Source organism: Pygocentrus nattereri, chromosome 21 (genome assembly GCF_015220715.1).
Source record: "Pygocentrus nattereri isolate fPygNat1 chromosome 21, fPygNat1.pri, whole genome shotgun sequence".
Classification (NCBI taxonomy): domain Eukaryota; kingdom Metazoa; phylum Chordata; class Actinopteri; order Characiformes; family Serrasalmidae; genus Pygocentrus; species Pygocentrus nattereri.
In genome coordinates, this window is record NC_051231.1 from 18,812,633 (window position 1) to 18,833,427 (window position 20,795).

A 20,795-nucleotide genomic window follows, 5' to 3' on the forward strand; every position below is an offset into this window, starting at 1 on the left:
GGGCTTATTCGCTACTTGCAACACAGTGGCATGTTACCACCTAGGATAGAAACAATCTTCAGCACATCCATATAAAATTAATTTTAATTTCTTTTTCACATGCAAAAATATACATTTTCCAAATTATATGATCAGGTAAATTACCAAAACAACATTTATTTATATAAAATTCTAAATAAAATAGCTTGGCATGATTTTAAGTTACTTCAAAAGTAATCAACTTGCTGAAAAAGTTCTTAATTCATGTGTCAGGTGGCATAACCAAAAATAAAGGACTATTATTTTGACATTTTATAAAAGAAGGTCCAGGGTACTGCATCACAAAGAAGACTCCAAGTGACCTTCATGGTGCAAAGCCAATGTCAGCAGCCCTTTCACAAATTTTGGAAAAAAGTTAAGAATAGATAGAATGATGCGTCAGGGATAAAATGGTTTACTTTCACCATGTCAGGTAACATGACCTTGGGAAAATCAAGGAAATGTGTAATTATCATAATAATGTTTATTTATAGAAAATGTAAGTATAAACTCAAGTTCAAGGACAAAGGATTCTGCGAGTATCTAAGCAGATGCCTGTTTAATTTGACATTAGTTTGAGATGTCACGTGGTACAAATAAGTCAAATGAAGCAATGAGTACAATATTAACAACTCACACAAATGTGATTAAAGGCTTTGATTACACCAACTATACTTAAGATACAAAGTGCACAAATATAACTGCAAATATGCATGTAGATACATATACATGTACGTATGTAGAATGTCCTTTGTCCTTTTTCACAAGTTTTTAAAAATGGTCATTTTGAAAACCTTATTTGTTAATGCCCCCAAAATAGATCACCATGCTACACTTTTCCAAGTGTAGATTCTAGACACTTTTACTCATATCCAATGCATTTAATCAATAAAGGGCAATGTCAAAATGACATTAGCAAATGTCAAAAATGTCATTACATAAAATTTTTACATTTGGCAGAAATAATAGGTTCTTTGACATTACATTTAATGCACATCATTTACAAAATTTACACTATGATTCTTCTTTTAATTCCAAAAATAATTCAGGTCTACATTTATAAATGAATGCAAATGTTATAGTACATAAAACAATGCATTTGTTAATTAGAACAATGTACATTTAATTTGTTCTTCTTTGAGTGTTCAACAACTTTCATGTTAACATTCATATTATTTACCTATTTTAAGGTCAGATTTTAAGGTTATTTGTAAGTGGCTTGGGTGTCTGCTGACTGAGTTTAAGAAATTTGCAATTATATAATAACTGACAGTCATAATAGGTTTAATGTTTAAGTAAAACTACTGACAGCAGGCAGGAGGCATGAATGTATGGCTGGATGACATTTTAAAAAACAAAGCGTTTCACTCTCATTACTAGTCTGGGGTAAAATGGTTGAGCACTTCCATGGATGATAAACTAAAAGGCAAACAGACTGCTTTGGTTCAGGCATTTTATTATTGTGAAAAAAGCAAGTTAAACTTGCTATACAAAAATGTGCTTAAGCAATAAAGCAAAAGCAAGACAATGTGCAGCAGTCATTGGAGATGTTCAGGATGCTAGTAAGGTTCTTTTAGCCATCTCAATAACTCCCTCCTTGGTTTTGTTTCCCCCAATAAAGCCACTGCTATGGACAAAAATACAGTCAGGGATTCCGCTGAGCTGGGACAATGCATTGTCTCTGATACCACGCCATTCCTCCAACAGTGACAACCTATAAATTTGGAGATATACAGTAAGATGAAGAATTAGAAGAAGAGTAGGAACATAAATTTATTAAACAAAGCATTTTTCATGCCGCTGGTAAGTCACAGGGCGTCAAAAACAGGTGTTAAGGTTTAACAGTAAAAAAAAAAGTTTTCCTTTAGTTACTGTTTGGTAACATCAAAAAGGAAACAATAAAAGAGTATTAATTTAAAATCATATATTTTTAGATAAAAACATACAAACACGTTAGTGAGTAATTAGGGAAAATAATTAATATAGTGCTTAGATTACTGAGTAATAAGCAAAAGATGGAATAAACTTCAGCTGCTGAAAGTGGAGTGGCAAAGATTCTGAGCATGCACCAACTTTTATCCAAATCTGGCTACTACTGCTTGTAAGCGACCTGGGGATCTTGACCACCAAATTATATATATGTATTTTTTGGGGATCTTGCCTTTCCAACTATAGGTTATTTAATGGTATTTTAAAAGAATCAGAGATATAATCATTACAGAAGTTACAGTGTGTAGATGTTCTTTTGTGCCCAGAGCTTATCTGTGTGATGGTCAAGCTTGTTGGGCTCAAGGGAGATATTAGAGTCAGGCTCTACTCCAACTCATACACACACCCACACACACATAAGCGCATACATATACCCACACCCACTCACACAGACACACATTTACATATACATACCTATGTGAAAACCTACCCACGCATAGATTAGAGGGGCGACTATTACTTCAATTGACGACATTTCGACGCTTATTGGTGATGAGGATCTGTCTTGATGGGGGTTATTTGTTAGATTAGATGTTTCTGTGCCTGGAGGCTATCTTTACGACGTTCAAGGCTGTTTCTATCAACGGAACGGGATGATGTCATGTACAACTTTAGGCTCCATTAAGTCATTATACACACGCACATACAGATACACACCTTTCACCTTAATTGATTACACTTCATCTTTAGCTATAGGTAGTACAAAAATCTGGTATTACAATGTTCTTAGGTCTATTACAATGTATGTTTCCTAAGTCTGGAGTTGGGTCGTTCATCTCTGTAGGCCCTGACAATGAGTGCTTGTCTCTCTGGCTAATGCTGATTGGGTGAAGGTCACTTCAGATATGCAGGGTTGTTATAAGATCTTTTGGTAAAACCTGAAGAGTTCAGTGAGGGCAGGAGCACAGAGAGTTGAGACATGGAGAGATAAGCAGGAACTCAGGAGTCCACTGTCAGGTTTACTGGGGTGATGGGTGTCCTAAAGGCTCTCAAGCCAATTTTTTCCATTTTATTTAATTTTTAAATTTTTTGTAGAGCATGTAGAGCAACCTTAACCTATACTCAAATAAAAGTATTACTATAACAAAAAAGTAACTTTACTGAAATAAAAACTCAACCAGAAGCATAGCCTAGGCTACCAAAACAGAATTTCAAAAGATGGAGTAAAAAGGTATCAGTATAATTAAATAAAAACTTCCAAAAGCCCTAAGAACTTCAAGTATAATTGAATATTAATTGCGGAACTGCAATTTAATACATTTAGCATTTATCAGTGTGTTACGTGCTATTTTTTTTAAGATCCTTTTGGTTAAATATAAAATGTTAAAGTGCCAATGTGAGAGGTGTTAGCTATAACCAAAGCAGCCCAGGTGCTTCACATCAACAGAATAAAAACAGAATTAAGATTTTAATATGAAGTGGACCTGAGTAGATTTTTTTCTTGACACATAATGCTACTTGGGTAACTGTCATTTGAATTTATCTAAAGAATTTCAAATTTATACACTTTTTTAGGTACACGCTAATGAGTAAATGATAATTAACAGTCTTACTGTAAATAAAGCTAATCAGCTAAGTTTGAACACCTCACTCAATAGCAAAGCTAGGAGCACAGATAGAGAGGGAAGATTCAAATTCAAGTGACTGACACTGACATTATTCTTAAAGAGATTTTTCAGCATGAGCAAACCAGTAAAGTTAACATGGTTAATCTTTATGCTCAGTTTAAGCAAGCCAAGTTTTAGGTCATGTTAACTAGCTAACATATTTAGATAGCTTACTTTCAGTTGGCAGGTTTGGCAGCAGTGCTACTGATATGCAAGTACAGTACAATGCAGTGCAGGTAATTTAGAGTTTTTACAACATGAAAAACAGAATGGAATGCTAAGTATGTATTTAAGTCCTACTAAGTATTCCTTAGTAAATCCTTCTAAAGTTTACAATTTAGTGTGCACACGCACACACACATTCCAAGCCACTTATCCTCTTGGGTAGGGTGTGGGTGCTGGTGTGTAACCCAGCACTCACCAGGCAGAAGGCAAATTTAGTATACTACAGCAGTACTGCAAGTGCACAAGAAGAATTCAGTAAATACATTTGACTGTATTTGACCGTCTGTGTAATTTGTAAATATACCAGTTATATGCCAAGACTGTTTAACCTGATATACTAATTACATGATTAAAGAGAAACAATACTGCAAACATTTAGCACGTGGTAATGTTGGAGTGTCGAGATTGCAGGACTGCACTTTTTTACTGTTGCATGACAATGTAGAGACTGGGTTCCCCTCGAAAAGATCAGGCTGGGCTCCGATTTTGACTTGCACACACGTGATGTTTTTATTGCACACTAAAACATGCAAAGCGAAAGAAAATACTGGAAAAAAAAAAAAAAAGTAAAATAAATGGATCGTAGCACAATGACAGGGACTAATTGATTACTTCCAAGCATCTACACAGTCCCACTTGGATATTTCTGGCTAAACCTCAGCCAGCTTGTGCCAGAGGCCACAAGGCCACATAGTCATATCCTCCATTCTCTCCCTCCTGAATGAATTCCCCCTCTTTTAACACCCTAGCCCTGCCCCATCGAGTTAACCCATACCATTGCCTGGGCTAGTGAGGGGTTACACAAAACAAACAAAGACAACACAACTTTAGGACAACAAACACAATACAAATAACACACTAGAAGTGTCTTTTTACCAGTACCCTTGTTCATTAATATTAATCTACCCCCAAACTCTTTTTATGTCTTTCCCCCCAGGTTCTCAGATCTCACCTCCCCCACTTCTACACACAGCCGTGTGTAGGCTCAACCGGCCAGTATAAGGGAAGCCCTGGAAGGCGCCAGCACTCCCCTGAGGATCAGGACAGAACTAGGATAAGGTAAGTATTTCCATCCCCTTTTTAGGCCCTAGTGTCCTTTCAGTCTTGGTGATGGGACAGACACTGACCCCATCACAGCACAATTTTTATGTATTTTAATGTTCAATCTGGCAGCACAGACCTTAACTTAAATTATACAGAGTAGCGAAAAATAACACATGACCTAGTATACCTAGTATAGATAAAACATGACATTAAATATATATTAAGTACACATTAGTAGTGATTTAGTACAAATCAGTGATTCCAAAAAAACATAACTATATAACTGTTAGCACTACTTTAGTATACTTTTTCCTGCAAGGAATTGTTGGCTCTAGTCGGTCCTTAACAGCTTTTTTTTTTTTTTTGGCCAACTGAGCATGTTGAATCAGCGTCGGCAATCAGCCATAACAGAGGACGAACAAGAACAGATACGAAAGCAACCACAAAAATTGTATTCTCAAGAGAACAAAAAGAGAATAGTCTAATTTTTTTTTTAATGCCAGTGCTAGTAGCGAAATTTATGCAATATGCATGTCTATCAAAATGTCCACATTTAAAAAATAGATTTAAAATCATTGTATTCCAAATAAGAAAAAATAATATGCACTTTAAATATTGCAAATTAAATATGGACTTTTAACCACAATTTCCAGTCTTATTTACTGAAGTCTAAATGCGGAGGTTACTTTATATGATTCATATGCAAGCATGAAATACAAGTATGAAGATTTGAGACAGAACTTGACAGAAATTGACAGCACACATGGATGCAGATTAGCTTTCAGAAACTTAACGGGCCCTTCTCACAAAAAGTTGTGATTCCTTCCGGTTTGAGCGTTAGCAGGGTAAAACTGAATTCTGCTCTATATAACTACTGCAGAAACGATGGCAAAATGTAATGGCAGTGTACCATAATGCTCAAACACTGGGCTACAACAGACATATGGTTCATTTTCGTGCACTCTCATGACAAATAGTAAGTATAGGAAGGGGATGAGAGCACAGATTATACTCTATGTGGTGTAGCCCTCCTCCCATCGACCCACCACCGATGGGAGGGGCAGTAGTAGGGGTTCGGTGCTTTGTGGATCGGGCAGTGTCCGAAGGCATGGGCCTTGGCGTTCTGATCCTCGGTTGCTGAAACTGGCTTTTGGAACTTGGAATGTTACCTCACTGGTGGGGAAGGAGCCTGAGTTGGTGCGCGAGGTTGAGAGATACTGGCTAAATATAGTCGGGCTCACCTCAACACACAGCTTGGGCTCTGGGTCCAGTCTCCTTCAGAGGGGCTGGACTATATTCTTTTTTGGAGTTTCCCATAGTGAGAGGCGGCAGGCAGGAGTGGGTTTTCTCATAGCCCCTTGACTCTGAGCCTGTATGTTGGGGTTTTCTCCGTTGGACGAGAGGGTAGCTTCCCTATGCCTTCGGGTTGGGGAACGGGTCATGACTGTGCTTATGCACTGAACAGCAGTTCAGAGTACCCAACCTTCCTAGAGTCCTTGGGAGGGGTGTTTGAAAGTGCTCCTCCTGGAGACTCTTTTGTCCTACTGGGGGACTTCAACGCTCATGTTGGCAATGACAGTGAGACCTGGAGGGGTGTGATTGGGAGGAATGGCCTCTCTGATCTGAACCCGAGTGGTGTTCAGTTTTTGGACTTCTGCGCAAACCACGGTTTGTCCATCACAAACACCATGTTTGAACACAAGGATGTCCATAAGTGCACATGGCACCAGGACACCCTAGGCCGCAGTTCAATGATTGACTTTGTAGTCGTGTCATCGGACTTGCGGCCATGTGTTTTGGACACTCGGGTAAAGAGAGGAGCTGAGCTGTCAACTGATCACCACCTGGTGGTGAGTTGGATCAGGTGGTGGGGGATGATGCCGGTCAGACCAGGCAAGCCCAAACGTATAGTGAGGGTTTGCTGGGAACGTCTAGCAGAAGAACCTGTCAGATTGATCTTCAACTCACACCTCCGTCAGAACTTTGACCAGATATCGGGGGAGGTGGGGGACATTGACTCAGAATGGGCCATGTTCCGTTCCTCCATTGCTGAAACGGCTGACTGTAGCTGTGGCCGTAAGGTAGTTGGTGCCTGTCGGGGCGGTAATCCTCAAACCCGGTGGTGGACACCCCAGGTGAGAGATGCCGTCAAGCTGAAGAAGGAGTCCTACCGGGCATGGTTGGCCTGTGGGACACCAGAGGCAGCTGGCAGGTATCGACAGGCCAAGCGATCTGCGGCTTCAGTTGTCGCCAAGGCAAAAACCCGTGTATGGGAGGAGTTTGGTGAGGCCTTGGAAAGTGACTAAGTCGGCTCCGAAAAGATTCTGGCAAACCGTCAGGCGACTCAGAAGGGGAAAGCAGTGTGCCACTAGCACTGTATATAGTGGAGATGGTGTGCTGCTGACTTCGACTGAAGACGTCATTGGGCGGTGGAAGGAATACTTTGAGGACCTTCTCAATCCCACCGACACGTTCTCCAGTGAGGAGGCTGAGTCTGGGAACATGGGAATAGGCTTGTCCATTACTGAGGCCGAAGTCGCTAAGGTAGTTAAGAAGCTCCTTGGTGGCAAGGCTCCAGGGGTGGATGAGATCCGCCCTGAGTTCCTCAAGGCTCTGGATGTTGTGGGGCTGTCTTGGCTGACACGCCTTTTCAACATTGCGTGGACATCGGGGACGGTGCCACTGGATTGGCAGACTGGGGTGGTGGTGCCTCTTTTTAAAAAAGGGGACTGGAGGGTGTGTTCCAACTACAGGGGAATCACACTCCTCAGCCTCCCTGGTAAGGTCTATGCAGGGGTACTGGAGAAGAGAGTCCGGCTTATAGTCGAACCTCGGATCCAGGAGGAACAGTGCGGGTTCCGCCCTGGTCGTGGAACACTGGACCAACTCTTCACCCTCTCCAGGATTCTGGAGGGTTCATGGGAGTTTGCCCAACCAGTCCACATGTGCTTTGTGGATCTGGAGAAGGCATTCGACTGTGTTCCCCGGGGTATTCTGTGGGAGGTGCTTCGGGAGTACGGGGTACATGGCTCTTTGCTACGAGGCATTCAGGCCCTGTACAAACAAAGCTGGAGTTTGGTTCGCATAGCCGGCAGTAAGTCAGACTCGTTCCCAGTGAGAGTTGGACTCCGTCAGGGCTGCCCTTTGTCACCAATTCTATTCATAATTTTTATGGATAGAATTTCTAGGCGCAGTCAAGGGATGGAGGGTGTCCGGTTTGGTGACCTCAGGGTCACATCGCTGCTGTTGGCAGATGATGTGGTCCTATTGGGGACATCAGGCCGCGAACTTCAGCTTTCGCTGGATCGGTTTGCAGCCGAGTGTGAAGCGGCTGGGATGAGAATCAGTACCTCTAAATCCGAGACCATGGTTCTCAGGCGGAAAAGGGTGGAGAGCCCTCTCTGGGTCGGGGATAGGCTCTTGCCTCAAGTGGAGGAGTTCAAGTATCTCAGGGTCTTGTTCACGAGTGATGGTACAAGGGAGCGGGAGATTGACAGGCGGATTGGTGCTGGGTCAGCAGTGATGCGGGCTCTTTACCGGTCTGTTGTGGTAAAGAAAGAGCTGAGCCATAAGGCAAGGCTCTCGATTTACCGGTCGATCTACGTTCCCACCCTCACTTATGGTCATGAGCTTTGGGTAATGACCGAAAGAATAAGATCGCGAATACAAGCGGCAGAAATTAGTTTCCTCCGCAGGGTGTCTGGACTCTCCCTTAGAGATAGGGTGAGAAGTTCAGTCATCCGGGAGGGACTCGGAGTAGAGCCGCTGCTTCTTCACGTCGAGAGGAGCCAGCTGAGGTGGTTCGGGCATCTGGTTAGGATGCCTCCTGGACGCCTCCCTCGGGAGGTGTCACAGGCGAGTCCACCTGGGAGGAGACCCCGGGGAAGACCCAGGACACGCTGGCGCGACTATATCGCCCAGCTGGCCTGGGAGCGCCTCGGAATCCCCCTTGGAGAGCTGGTGGAAGTGGCTGGGGAAAGGGAGGTCTGGGCTTCATTGCTTAGGATGCTGCCCCCGCGACCCAAACCCCGGAGAAGCGGAAGATAATGGATGGATGGATGGATGTCCATAAGTGGCACCAGGACACCCTAGGCCGCAGTTCAATGACTGAGTTTGTAGGAAGGAAGTTTGTAGGGGAAGATGCCGGTCAGACCAGGCAAACCTAAACGTATAGTGAGGGTTTGCTGGGAACGTTTGGCAGAAGAACCTGTCAGATTGATCTTCAACTCACACCTCTGTCAGAACTTGGACCAGATATCGGCGGAGGTGAGGGACATTGACTCAGAATGGGCCATGTTGGGGCACTAATCCTCAAACCCGGTGGACACCCCCGGTGAGAGATGCCGTCAAACTGAAGAAGGAGTCCTACCAGGCATGGTTGGCCTGCGGGACACCAGAGGCAGCTGGCAGGTATCGACAGGCCAAGTGGGAGATTGACAGGTGGACTGGTGCTGGGTCAGCAGTGATGTGGGCTCTTTACTGGTCTGTTGTGGTAAAGAAAGAGCTGAGCCATAAGGCAAGGCTCTCGATTTTCCGGTCCGATCTACGCTCCCACCCTCACCTATGGTCATGAGCGTTGGGTAATGACCAAAAGAACAAGATTGCGAATACAAGTGGCCGAAATGAGTTTCCTCCGCAGGGTGTCTGGACTCTCCCTTAGAGATGGGGTGAGAAGTTCAGTCATCCGGGAGGGACTCTGAGTACAGCCGCTGCTTCTCCACGTCGAGAGGAGCCAGCTTAGGTGGTTCGGGCATCTGGTTAGGATGTCTCCTGGATGCCTCCCTTGGGAGGTGTCACAGGCAAGTCCACCCGGGAGGAGACCCCGGGGAAGACCCAGGACACGATGGCATGACTATATTGTCCAGCTGGCCTGGGAGCGCCTCGGAATCCCCCCTAGGTAGCTAGTGGAAGTGACTGGGGAAAGGGAGGCCTGGGCCTCATTGCTTAGGATGCTGACCCCACGACCCAAACCCTGGAGAAGCGGAAGATGTGCCAGCTAACATTAGTTGTTTGTACCCAGCTCCTCATGTAAGAATTATTTCGTTGATGGTTTATTGCCTGCATTAGCTATTAATATTATATTATATTATATTAATTATATATTTTGAGTGAAACTAACAGTCAAATAAATAAAAATGCTTTTCTCAGTGGTCCTGTGCTTTATCAAAATAAATATTAAAATCTTCTACAATTACTACTTATTAGTGGACACTATGAGGATTGACAGGAAGTGAACAAATTCCTGTAAGAACTCAGAATATATACAATAAACAGGATACATAAAAAATATGGCTTGTAATTAGTGAAAATGACTTCTATTTTGTGGCTAGACTGGTTGCATTAAGGAAAATTTTCCTTAATGAATTTCATTTTCTACAGTTTCTCAGCAACTCACAAAGTTTTTCCTGAATAAAAATAAATCACAAAAATTTGTTTAAAAAATTAGCTGCAGGTAAAGAGAATCTGCAAATTCTTTCTGGTTAATGCCTAAAGTATTTGCATAATTAGTTGCCCCCTCCTCTGCCATTAAACTGTAACCTGAGGTGGAGGCCTCATTTAAAGCAAACAATTATTCTGGTCTACCAAGTTTCTGTGATGCACAGAGCATCAAAACTATAATCTATAATAACTTAATTTAAAATGTCAGCATTAGATGTAGGGGATCTAATTTAATGCAGCCCTTCCAATTGTGAAACAGTAATAATTTTAAAATTACTAAGATTACTAGTTTAAAGATTAAGATTACTAAATTTAAAATTATTAAGATAAAATAAGACTCATAAGAAGTGTACCAGCTGGAATTACTGTTGGAGCGCCCTCTAAGTGATTTGTTACGGCTGTGCCTACATGTGAGAAACTTTTGCTTCGTTGGCTGTGTGCCGCATGGGTGTTTGCTGTTGTTTTGTACCCTGAGTTCTGTGTGTTTAGCTCAGGTTTACTGTGTAAAAGACTGTGTGTAAATAGTGTCTCTGTTCATTATGATTGTGCTGGAAGGGGGTAAGCGCCATTTTCTTTCTATATATATTTTATCCTATTTATCATTTAAGTTAGGGAATTAGGTTAGTTGCCTATCTTTTGTTAGATTTTGGTTTGCTTATATTTGTGGGTGGAGTGGATTTAGTTTGTTATTTTAGCCTGACCTACCCCTGGAAAGATGGCTTGTTTGTTTGTAAATAGTTGCACTGAGCAATACCTTGTGTGGTTTCTTATACACCCCATTTTCTGGCCTTATACCCTTAGGCAGGAATGTAACGGATTGGACAAAATATTAAAACATTACTTACTTTGTGATCATATTAAAATGTTCAAATTAATGTACAATTAAGGAAACATACATATATTTGCAAAGTTTAAAGTCTTAATGAGATGTTGTTCGAATCTATTCACATTTCTTTATTATAGTCTTAGTGAGATTAAATCACAAGATTGAGCACTGTAGGGAACAAATGATGCTGATTTAAGCCTCAAATGCTTTTTCAGCTGATGACTATGTACAAATGAAATTTGGTCACAATCAGAGCATCAACGATAGATGTATATCCCCTTCTGTCAGAATAAACCAGTTTAGACTGACTGAGTCATCTCTTATAGCCTGTGACTAACAAAGATTTAAACATTTATAGATGTACATTTTTAAATGATAATTGACCTGAATAATTGGTCCCACTGTGGTAGACAGCAAGCAACAGACAGCTTAGCCCAACACAAGCTAAGCTAGCACAGCTAGGTGTTTTTAGCCTAGCTGTCTGGCTATTTTTATTTAACTTTTATATATACACGTACATATCACTGTTTTGTGAACAAAACCAAAATCACTGCTGTTGGAACACTGTTGTTGTAACTTTACAGGAGAAGGAAAAAACCTTCTTCATTTTCAATGCAAGTCAAAGGAACCAGACTTCTATCCAAGTAATTTTGGGTCATTTCTGTTGGTCCATTCATAAGGAAATTTACACACAATGTAAAAGACAATAGGTATTTTCAAGTTATGACAGAAACTGAAAAATTACAAAAATGGAGATACAAGGTTTTGTTCTGACATCAGCGATATTTTAGCATTTTTATACATTTTACCTTTCTATACTCTTTTAATAGAACATCATTAATTAGTGATGCTGACGTCTATTAAAATGATCATAAGCACAAAACACTGAAGGCAAACAGTTTTCATCAGGCAGAACCGAGTGGCTCTGAAATCACTTTTACAAACAAGCAAAGTTTCAGTTTAAGATTACTTTGTAAATTAGTTACAAGCTGAAAGAAAAACTTGCTTTAAACACAGGATCACAAATAAGTTTTCCTTTACTATATTGATGTGTAGGTTTCTGTTCATAAACATAAACTAACCAAAACTAATTTTCTATAAAATGAAAGTGTGATGAAAAATTCATGAATTGTTTGTATGAATTCAGAAAAAAAGAAACATGCCAGTCACAACTGCATATGTGTACATATTTCTATATTGTGGTCTATTTACACAAAGTTAGGTTAGTTCATCATTTAGGTAGATGTATGTGCTCCCAAATCTTTACACTGCTGCACTGACGTTGAACCATGTGACAGCTGTGCTCTGATTAGTGTTCTTGCTTTGCTCTTCTTTTGTTTTGACATGTTATGTTTTTATACACATAAAAACCAAAAGAAACGACAGATTTCTCAAAAGGTAGTGGAGTAAAAAGTAAGATATTTGACTTTGAAATGTAGTGGAGTGAAAGTAAAAAGTTGCTCAAAATGGAAAAACTTAAGTAAAGTACAGATACACAAAAAAAAAACTACTTAAGTACAGTAACTAATTACATTTACTTAGTTACTGTCCACCACTGCAGGTATTTTAGATACTGTTGCATCAGAATAACTGGGGGAAAAAAAAGTCTGTGACCACAGAAATGTTCTGGAAAAATGAACATATAAATCAATTGACTCCTGCAAACTATTCACTATAAAATTCTTTTAAAAATTATTATTATTTATAACAATTCAGTATGAACAGAAAGAACAGAAATTTTACTCAATATGTATTAATGACGGACACAACCCAAGTTTTATTTTCAATAACTGATTGCCTGTTAAATTCCAAAGTAGCCAATTATCTCACTGAGGCTTCAACATCAAAATGTAATGATTTTGCATAAATTTTTCATTTGTATTTCATTCGCATTTTATAGTTCCAAAGTACCAACAGGAGACTATTTTCTTCAACAGCAAAACTCTAGCCGTTCTCTAACTTTCCATTTTTAAGTAAAATAACTGGAAAAAGAAAAAAAAATTAAGAATTAAGAATTTCTTAAACAGAATATTCACGAAAAATTGCAGTCTGGCCTATGAGCAAATCAAAGCACTGAAACTGCTTTAGTAAAGGTAGTGAATGACCTAAAAACAAATGCTGATGTGGGTCATGTTTTGTTACTGCTTCTTTATTTAAGTGCTGCATTTGATACTACAGGCCATAGAATATACTAAATTGGCTTGAGAACTGGTCCTAATGAAACTGTTAAACTGGTTCTCTATATATTTAACAGGAAGACAACATTTCATAAACATAGGTGAACATCTCATATAAGCATGACATTCTCTGGTATATCACAAGGGTCTGTACTTATTCCACTTCTGTTTTCCTTGTATATGCTGCCACTGGGTCAGATTATTAGGAAGCATGGGATCAATTTTCATAGCTATGCAGATGATTCACAACTGTATACATCTGTTGCTCCAGACGATGTCAGTTCAGCAGACAAGCTATATGTCTGTCCAGCATAGTTAGCTGAACGGCTAGTTATTTCCTAAAGTATAATGAAGAAAAGACAGAAATAATTATAATTGGTAGTGAAGCAAAAAGGAATAGGGTGTAAGAAAGACTTGGAAATCTGGCTCTACAAATAAAAACTAAAGTCAGGAATCTTGATGTAACTCTAGGCTGTGATTTAACTTTTAAACCACATAATAATATTACCAAAACAGCTTTTTATTATTTAAGGGATATAGAATGACTATCGCCATCTGCAAGATGCTAAGAAATTGGTCCCTGCATTTGTGTTTTCTCGATTTAACTATTGTATGTAATGCTTTGTTCATAGAACTTTCAGTTGAACTACAAGTACAACTGAAAAACTACTCTGCAAAATGCAGCAGCAATGGACCAGAAAACAATCATATTAGACCAGTTTTAGCATCACTCCACTGGCTGCCTGTCTTTTTTTTTTTTTTTTTTTTTTTAAATCGACTATAAAATTTTACTACTAGGTTTTAAATCTCTTAATTTTTTAGCACCCCAATACATTTCTGAGTGCCTGACAGATTATGTTCCAAATCGAGTTTTAAGATCTTTTAGTGCAAGTCCTCCCCATATTCCACATGTGAAACTTAAAAAGGAGTGGAGAGGCAGCATTTTGTTTTTATGCACCAAAGACCTGGATGACATTACCAATATCACATTACCAGGACCAGGCTTCTTCTGTCAATGTTTTTAAAAAACAGTTAAAAACACATTTCTTTACTTTTAATTTACTATTACTTCCATTTTCTTGTTAGTTGCATTTTTTGGTATTTTTTTTTATTGTAATTTTTGATTCATCTATTTTAATAATTATTATATCCCTTTCTGCTATTTATTTCCTTTCCTTTCTTCCTCTGTTTTTACTTTGTTTTGCGAAGCACTTAGAGATGCATTTTTAATGTATAAAATGTGGTACACACACACACACACACACACACACACACACACACACACACACACTCTTACTAAGCCGTTTATCCTTCTGGGGGTGGTGGAGGGAGCTGAAGCGTATCCCAGTGGTCAATGGACAGCAAACAGAGACATTTTGCCAACTATCTCAACAATTTGTTTGGGGTCCAGTCTGTCTTTCGCTAGTAGGCCCAACATTGCAATTATGGCTTTGACTGCCAAGGGTACATGCCAGCAATGTTTTACACATGAATATTAAGGGTATTGGAGATTTCTAATGGTCAATTCTAAGACTGTGAAATGATCTGAATAGATATGAATTTCAGTGAACCTGAATAAGAAAAGGACACCTCCCTTAGGTACATGTCTGTAACTCACAACAATCCGGAAATTTGTCAGAGCAGAACATGCATGGTTTTTACAGTGGAAGCTCTGACTCTGTATATGTATTTGATTGCCAGATGCCAATTATGTTGTGTTGAAATTCTTTTGGAAAGTTTGCTTTCTTCTTTTCTTAAGTCTTTTTTTTAATTTTATGGTCTAATTACTGATGGTCATTTTAAAACGTTGAATTTGATCAAAGAACTGATTATACTATTTTAGGAACACTAATTTACTTAAAATGCTGCAGTAAATACACTTGATATTTGATTTCTAGTCTGACAGATTTTACACCAAAATTAATTGCTTTTTGGACTAATTATTGGTAATGGAAATACATGCTGAAAATGACAAGACAATTAGATGGGGTCTGATCATTTTGGCTACCAATTGTTTTAAAATGCTGCAGTAAAATAACTGTCTTTGGTTTGCACACAGTCTAACAGATTTCAAACCACAATCTGATGTTTTTGTGATATGTCAATTTGTTGTATTTAACTGAAGAGTCAATTAGATGGGATGCAAATTACTTAATGAATAGATATAGTAACTCTGGCTGCCAATTACTTTTAAATGCTGCCGTAAAATTTGGTTGTGCATTTGTTCATCATATGACAGAATTTACACCAAAATCTACTGCTGTTTTGGTCTACTTACTGTTACTCACTGGGTGCAAATGGCAAATTTTTTGCATTATTTGGTAAATTTGCCTGCAGTTACTTTACAATGCTGCAGTAAAATGATAATGTTTGGCTTCTGCATAGTATGACAATGCTGACAACAAATATTCTAAATGAAATTCTACAAACATTTGCAAGTTTTGTTAAAAAAAAATTTAATAAATAAAAAAACAGCAGCACTATCGCAGCTCTCTGTTTTGTGAGGGCCTGGGCCACTGCACTCGGACAGGAGTAACAATGTCACTTTCACTGACTGAAAATGCAATGTAGATCAAGTTGAAACGAATAAGTCAACAACAACCATGTGAGAGAGTGATTTGCATTCCAAGTGGTTTAAAAAGCCCAGTTTGGAAATACTTAGGATTTTGGTCAGTAGACGGCAAAATTGCAAAATCTTGTTATAAAGCTATATAAGCTACAGTTAGCCTACCAACCTGAGGGCACTTCTCAAAGATATACACCTAAATGACCACTGCCTAATGTCTGGAACACCACCCAAAAAGCCACATCTTGACTCATATTTTACACTGCCCACCACGAGTTTGCTATATGCAACACAACAAAAGTGCAGGTACCCAATGGATTATTATTTCCTGTTTCATGTCAAGGAAAAAAAATTGCTGTTCATCACAGCACAGCATACTTGTAGCACTGAATGTTTGTTTTGTATACCATAACCTATTTTTTTGTTTAATTTGTAAGGTGTATGTAGATAGATGTTTTAAAAAAACATGTTTGTTAAAACATATACCTATACAACAACAAATAGTCTCTCATTGTATTGGTTTGCCCTTTTATGGACAAAATGTACCAAAATAGATGCCAAATGGTTCAAACCTATGTGATTTTTAAGAAGTAATAATCAAACATTGTATTTGGGCAATTTTGACAGTGCTAGTATGATATATTGATGTGATATCTGTTATTTGGACTACATAACGAATATTATCATAATGTGATGCAAGTTGTCAGGCTCACAAATGTGCATTATTTTAGCTCAAGTGCATGTGAATAAGCTGAACAGCATAAGATATTTGTTTGTTTTACTGTTTGGAAACATGAAGAGTGCCCCCCAGTGGCGTTATCTACCATACTTCAATGGGAAGAAGAGAATCCATACCTAGAGATGCTTCCCGAATAAGAAATCAATGTGGGGGGGACAAAAGGCAGCAAGGCCTTCCCAAAAACACAAATATGATCCCACCTTAATGTAGCTGTAGGAAAATGTTTGAACATGCAATGCAAAATAATTTTTTGTTGATTTTCTAAGTAATAAAAGTTAACATACCCTTTACAGGGAAGATATGCTATCTTTTCTGCAAATTTTAGTACATAATTTATAGTTATTTTACTCTGGAAAAAAAAAAAAAATGTGCCATGACTTTTGCACAGGCTACTTATGTTCAACATGTTAAATCCAGCAAATAAACAACTTGTGTTAACTTATTTTCACTTAAAATAAAGTCAACCAAAAATTTCATTTGTGCAAGTGCAACAAAACTTTGCAATCAACAGTATATTTCTATCTGAATTCATCTATGACTTTTTTTAAATGCAGAAATGCACAGATGGTATTAGTTATTATACAAGTTAGTTCTGGCCACACAAGCTGATTGGTTGAGAAGGCTTCTAACCGAGCTGACATTTCGCCATAACATCACAGGTTTTTCCACAAACACTAACACTCCACTAAGACACCACTGCTAAGCAACGACTTTGATAGGAGATACTCAAGCCATTTGAACATTTTTACTCCTTACTTTGCCACAAACAGAAAACGGATACTTCTAAGATCACATCTCACTGAAAGCCGATTTGGTCAGACTCTGCAGATGAGGCTACACTAAATTCCCTGTCAATGGTCATCACTACTAAACAGCTTTTCAGTCGGCAGCTGTGATGGAAGAAAACCTAAACAACCTGGAATCAGCCAGAAATGAACCCAATACCATTCGCCAAACATGTAGTATCATCACGTCTGTGATGTTATTTGGCAATAACACACTGTTACGTGTCGGGCCTGAAAAAGGGGGGGCTTTTCTGGCTGGTGTTATTTTCTTTCTCTTTTCTATTCTCTCTCCCTTTCGTGCTTGCTCGCTGGTATGTCCCCTCCCTCGTTTGTTCCCTATCTCTATTACAGGTTGGCTGCAGTGTCAATCATCGTTAGAGGACCTGTCCCCCACTGCGGCCAATCATCATCCAGAATTCAGGCCCTGGAGGAGGGACTTGGATTTTAAAAGAAGACCGGCGAAGCTCGAGGAAGCTGGCGTTACCCCTGGAGTCTAAGCTGGTTCCGTGTTTTCCTTGCTGCTCCGCTGTTTTCATGGGACTGTGTTGTGTGTCTGGTTATTGATGTGGCCTAGTGCAAGCTTAAGTTCCTGGCACTGATAGTCTGTTGGTTTTCTTTTATTATAACTCTCACTCTCTCTCTCTCTCGCTGCTGCTGCTGTGTTTTCTTGGGGTTCTGGACAGGGTAGAGGGGCGCGCTCATACATATTATGTCACGTAGCGGCCCATTGTATAGACACCCTAGGTAAGGGGCGGGCGCCAACCCGTGTATATCGGTTTTGTGTTGGGGAGACTAGTGCAGTCAGTGTTTTGTTTTTTACTAGGTAACTGTAGCAACGAACTAGGGTAGCTTTATTTTTCATTGGTTTTGATTATTTCTTTCCTTTGGCGCCGTCCGTGTCCAGAAGTCCATTTAGTGTTTATTTTGAAAGATATAAATATTGTAAATATTGGTGGCTGTTGGTATGAGGGGAGGGTCTCACTCACTTGTCCCCGGTGCAGTGTGAAATAAACAGCACAAAAGACGCTGAATGTGTTGTGTCTTGGTCCTTCCCGGTTCGTGTTACAAACATCACATCAAAACCATATGTTACTGGCCCCTTTTCCCCTAGGCTTAACTATGGGGTCGTAACAACACTCCCTCTCGTGTTCTATTGTTTAAATAAAACATTGTCTTTTGGGAAAAATTTGTGATGATTTAGGCATGCAGGTTGTGTAATGCTATTTGGTTGGTTATAGATTTTTTTTGTAACGTAAAGCCATAAATCATATCAGACATCTTTATTGTTATCTTGCAACCAACATAAAGAGAAAAACAAACATATCTTTGTTAGGAAAAATCATTTAAAAATGAAAAAACTTTTTTTTTCTGTTTGATCAGGCAGGATTTGTCTTAATTTCTGGATTTACATTACAAAATTACATTAAAGGTGTGTAGACTTTTTATATATAAGTTGTATATGTAAGTTTCCAAAGCTAAAGAAGCAAGCTCTAGACACCAAACATGTATTGGTTGATCAGCTACATTTGGGGTAAGCTGAAAATTGTGCACTTTTCATTTTGGGTTTGGTTAACCCTAACACTTTGGGTTACTTTAAAATATTTGATAACAAACAACTAAATTTCCAAAGCCAAAATAAGTGTTAGACCAGTTGACAATGAAAAAATTAGAAACACATACCGAACTATAATGTAAATGCAAGACTTTTGATTTGGCTCCTATTTTCCAACAGTTTGATTAAAAAGTACTTTTTTTCTTAGAAATGTTTTGTGTTGCTACAGGCAAATGGTGGTCACACCAGATGTTCATGTAGAAATTCTGTTTTATGACCCACTGTGCTTTCTGGAGGTGATTCATTTTTTCCCCAGTAAAAAGTATTAATCTTTTGTTCAGTATGTATTACTTGCAATACAGAACTTTTACAGGTCTGAATATTTTTGCAAGGCACTGTGTGTAAACAATCTTTAGCACTTTTTGAAATTGTGAATAATGACAATGAAGTAAAACCCTTTGCATATATGAGCCAAAGGAAATAAACACTTCAAATAAAGCTTCACAAATTCATTACTGTCAAGGTTCTGCTCTACAGCCATGATTAGCACAAAGTTTAATGAATGTCATTCACCGTTTCTTTCTCTTCAAACCCTTCAAATTCTTGATTTACACACCGTGAGCTCTGGGCATTTTATATTTGGCTCATATATGTGTGTTGTGACAAAATCTGCTGAAGCATTACACTGTCACTGCTGTCCTACTGGGCAAAGAAACTTACTGATTTTACTGGTGTATCTGAAAGTAGTACAAAACATAAACCAGCTTTTCAACTAACATTGTCTAAAAAAAAAAAAAAAAAAAAGTATACAAGGTAAAATCCTTGTTGCATCTTAAAGCCATGTAGAATATGTATAAATAAGTACATAAGTACAAATGATGAGAAAGTTGAGGTTTGCCATAACCAAAAAGTCCCTGCATTTATCACTGCGGATTCTAGAGGTTATGAAGGTCAGACAAATTAAATTAAATTTTAACAGTTTATAAAAAGAATAAATGCTGCCAAAAATAAAAAGAAACAGGTCTGTGACTTAAGCTGTACCTGTTTTGGAATGTGTTGAGCCCTTTTGGCACACACTGGACTCTCCACTGGCCATTCTGGTCTGGATAGAGCACAAATTTGATTGGTACCTCCACCTTTAGCTCTTTTTCCAAGGCAAACAGATGCTCTTTCCAAGGACATCCGCCTTGGGCCAGCATAATTATCTCCCCACTGGGATCCACCTATGCAAAAGCAATTCTTTGAATAACAAGCACTACTTCTACTCACAAATTCATTTTTCATGCTCAACTCAAACATACCATATGCTAATTATATAAATAGGGCTAAATGAAAAACAGCTACAGTGCTTACAGTAAGTGTCTTGGTTACCTGATGCCTTGTCTGAACAGCAGCCTCCACTACTGCTCGCGCAGGGAGCCATGCATTTTGATAGTAGTCCAATCGATCTAAGAACTCCGTTCCCACCAAGACCATGGCTTTAAGAAAACCCTCCTACAAAAAAAGAATTACAAAAATGACATTTCACTTAAACCTTCAACCCACTTGATGTGATACTTGTCGCCATGCTCATTTGTTTGACTGAATGTTTACATTAGCTAACAAACTATTCCCCCAGTTAAAATATAGCCATGGTGAACAATGAGGTTGTCTATCTTACACTTGCTTTCTGGAAGACATTAAAAGTTAAAGTTTTAGTTATTAAAATTGTCAATCTGCCAATGTGTCTGTTTCTCTAATAATGCATGTTGTAAATCAAGCAATCAAAATTAAAATATTTGAAACAAAAACAAACTAAAGGCATGTCCCTTAACAGCTTTTCTTATTA

At 38.9% G+C, this 20,795-nt stretch overlaps 1 protein-coding gene across 1 annotated transcript in view; it reads right to left on the reverse strand.

Annotated features, from left to right (window-relative positions):
* Nucleotides 1–558: 558 nt before the first annotated feature.
* myg1 (myg1 exonuclease) overlaps nucleotides 559–20,795 on the reverse strand; it is a 46,308-nt gene continuing 26,071 nt past the window's right edge. The window contains exons 5-7 of the mRNA XM_017719170.2: nucleotides 20,339–20,461; nucleotides 20,009–20,190; nucleotides 559–1,732 (exon numbers count right to left, since the gene is read on the reverse strand). Coding sequence (XP_017574659.1) covers nucleotides 1,570–1,732; nucleotides 20,009–20,190; nucleotides 20,339–20,461 — 468 coding nt within the window. The 3' untranslated portion in view covers nucleotides 559–1,569. The remainder of the gene's footprint in view (nucleotides 1,733–20,008; nucleotides 20,191–20,338; nucleotides 20,462–20,795) is intronic.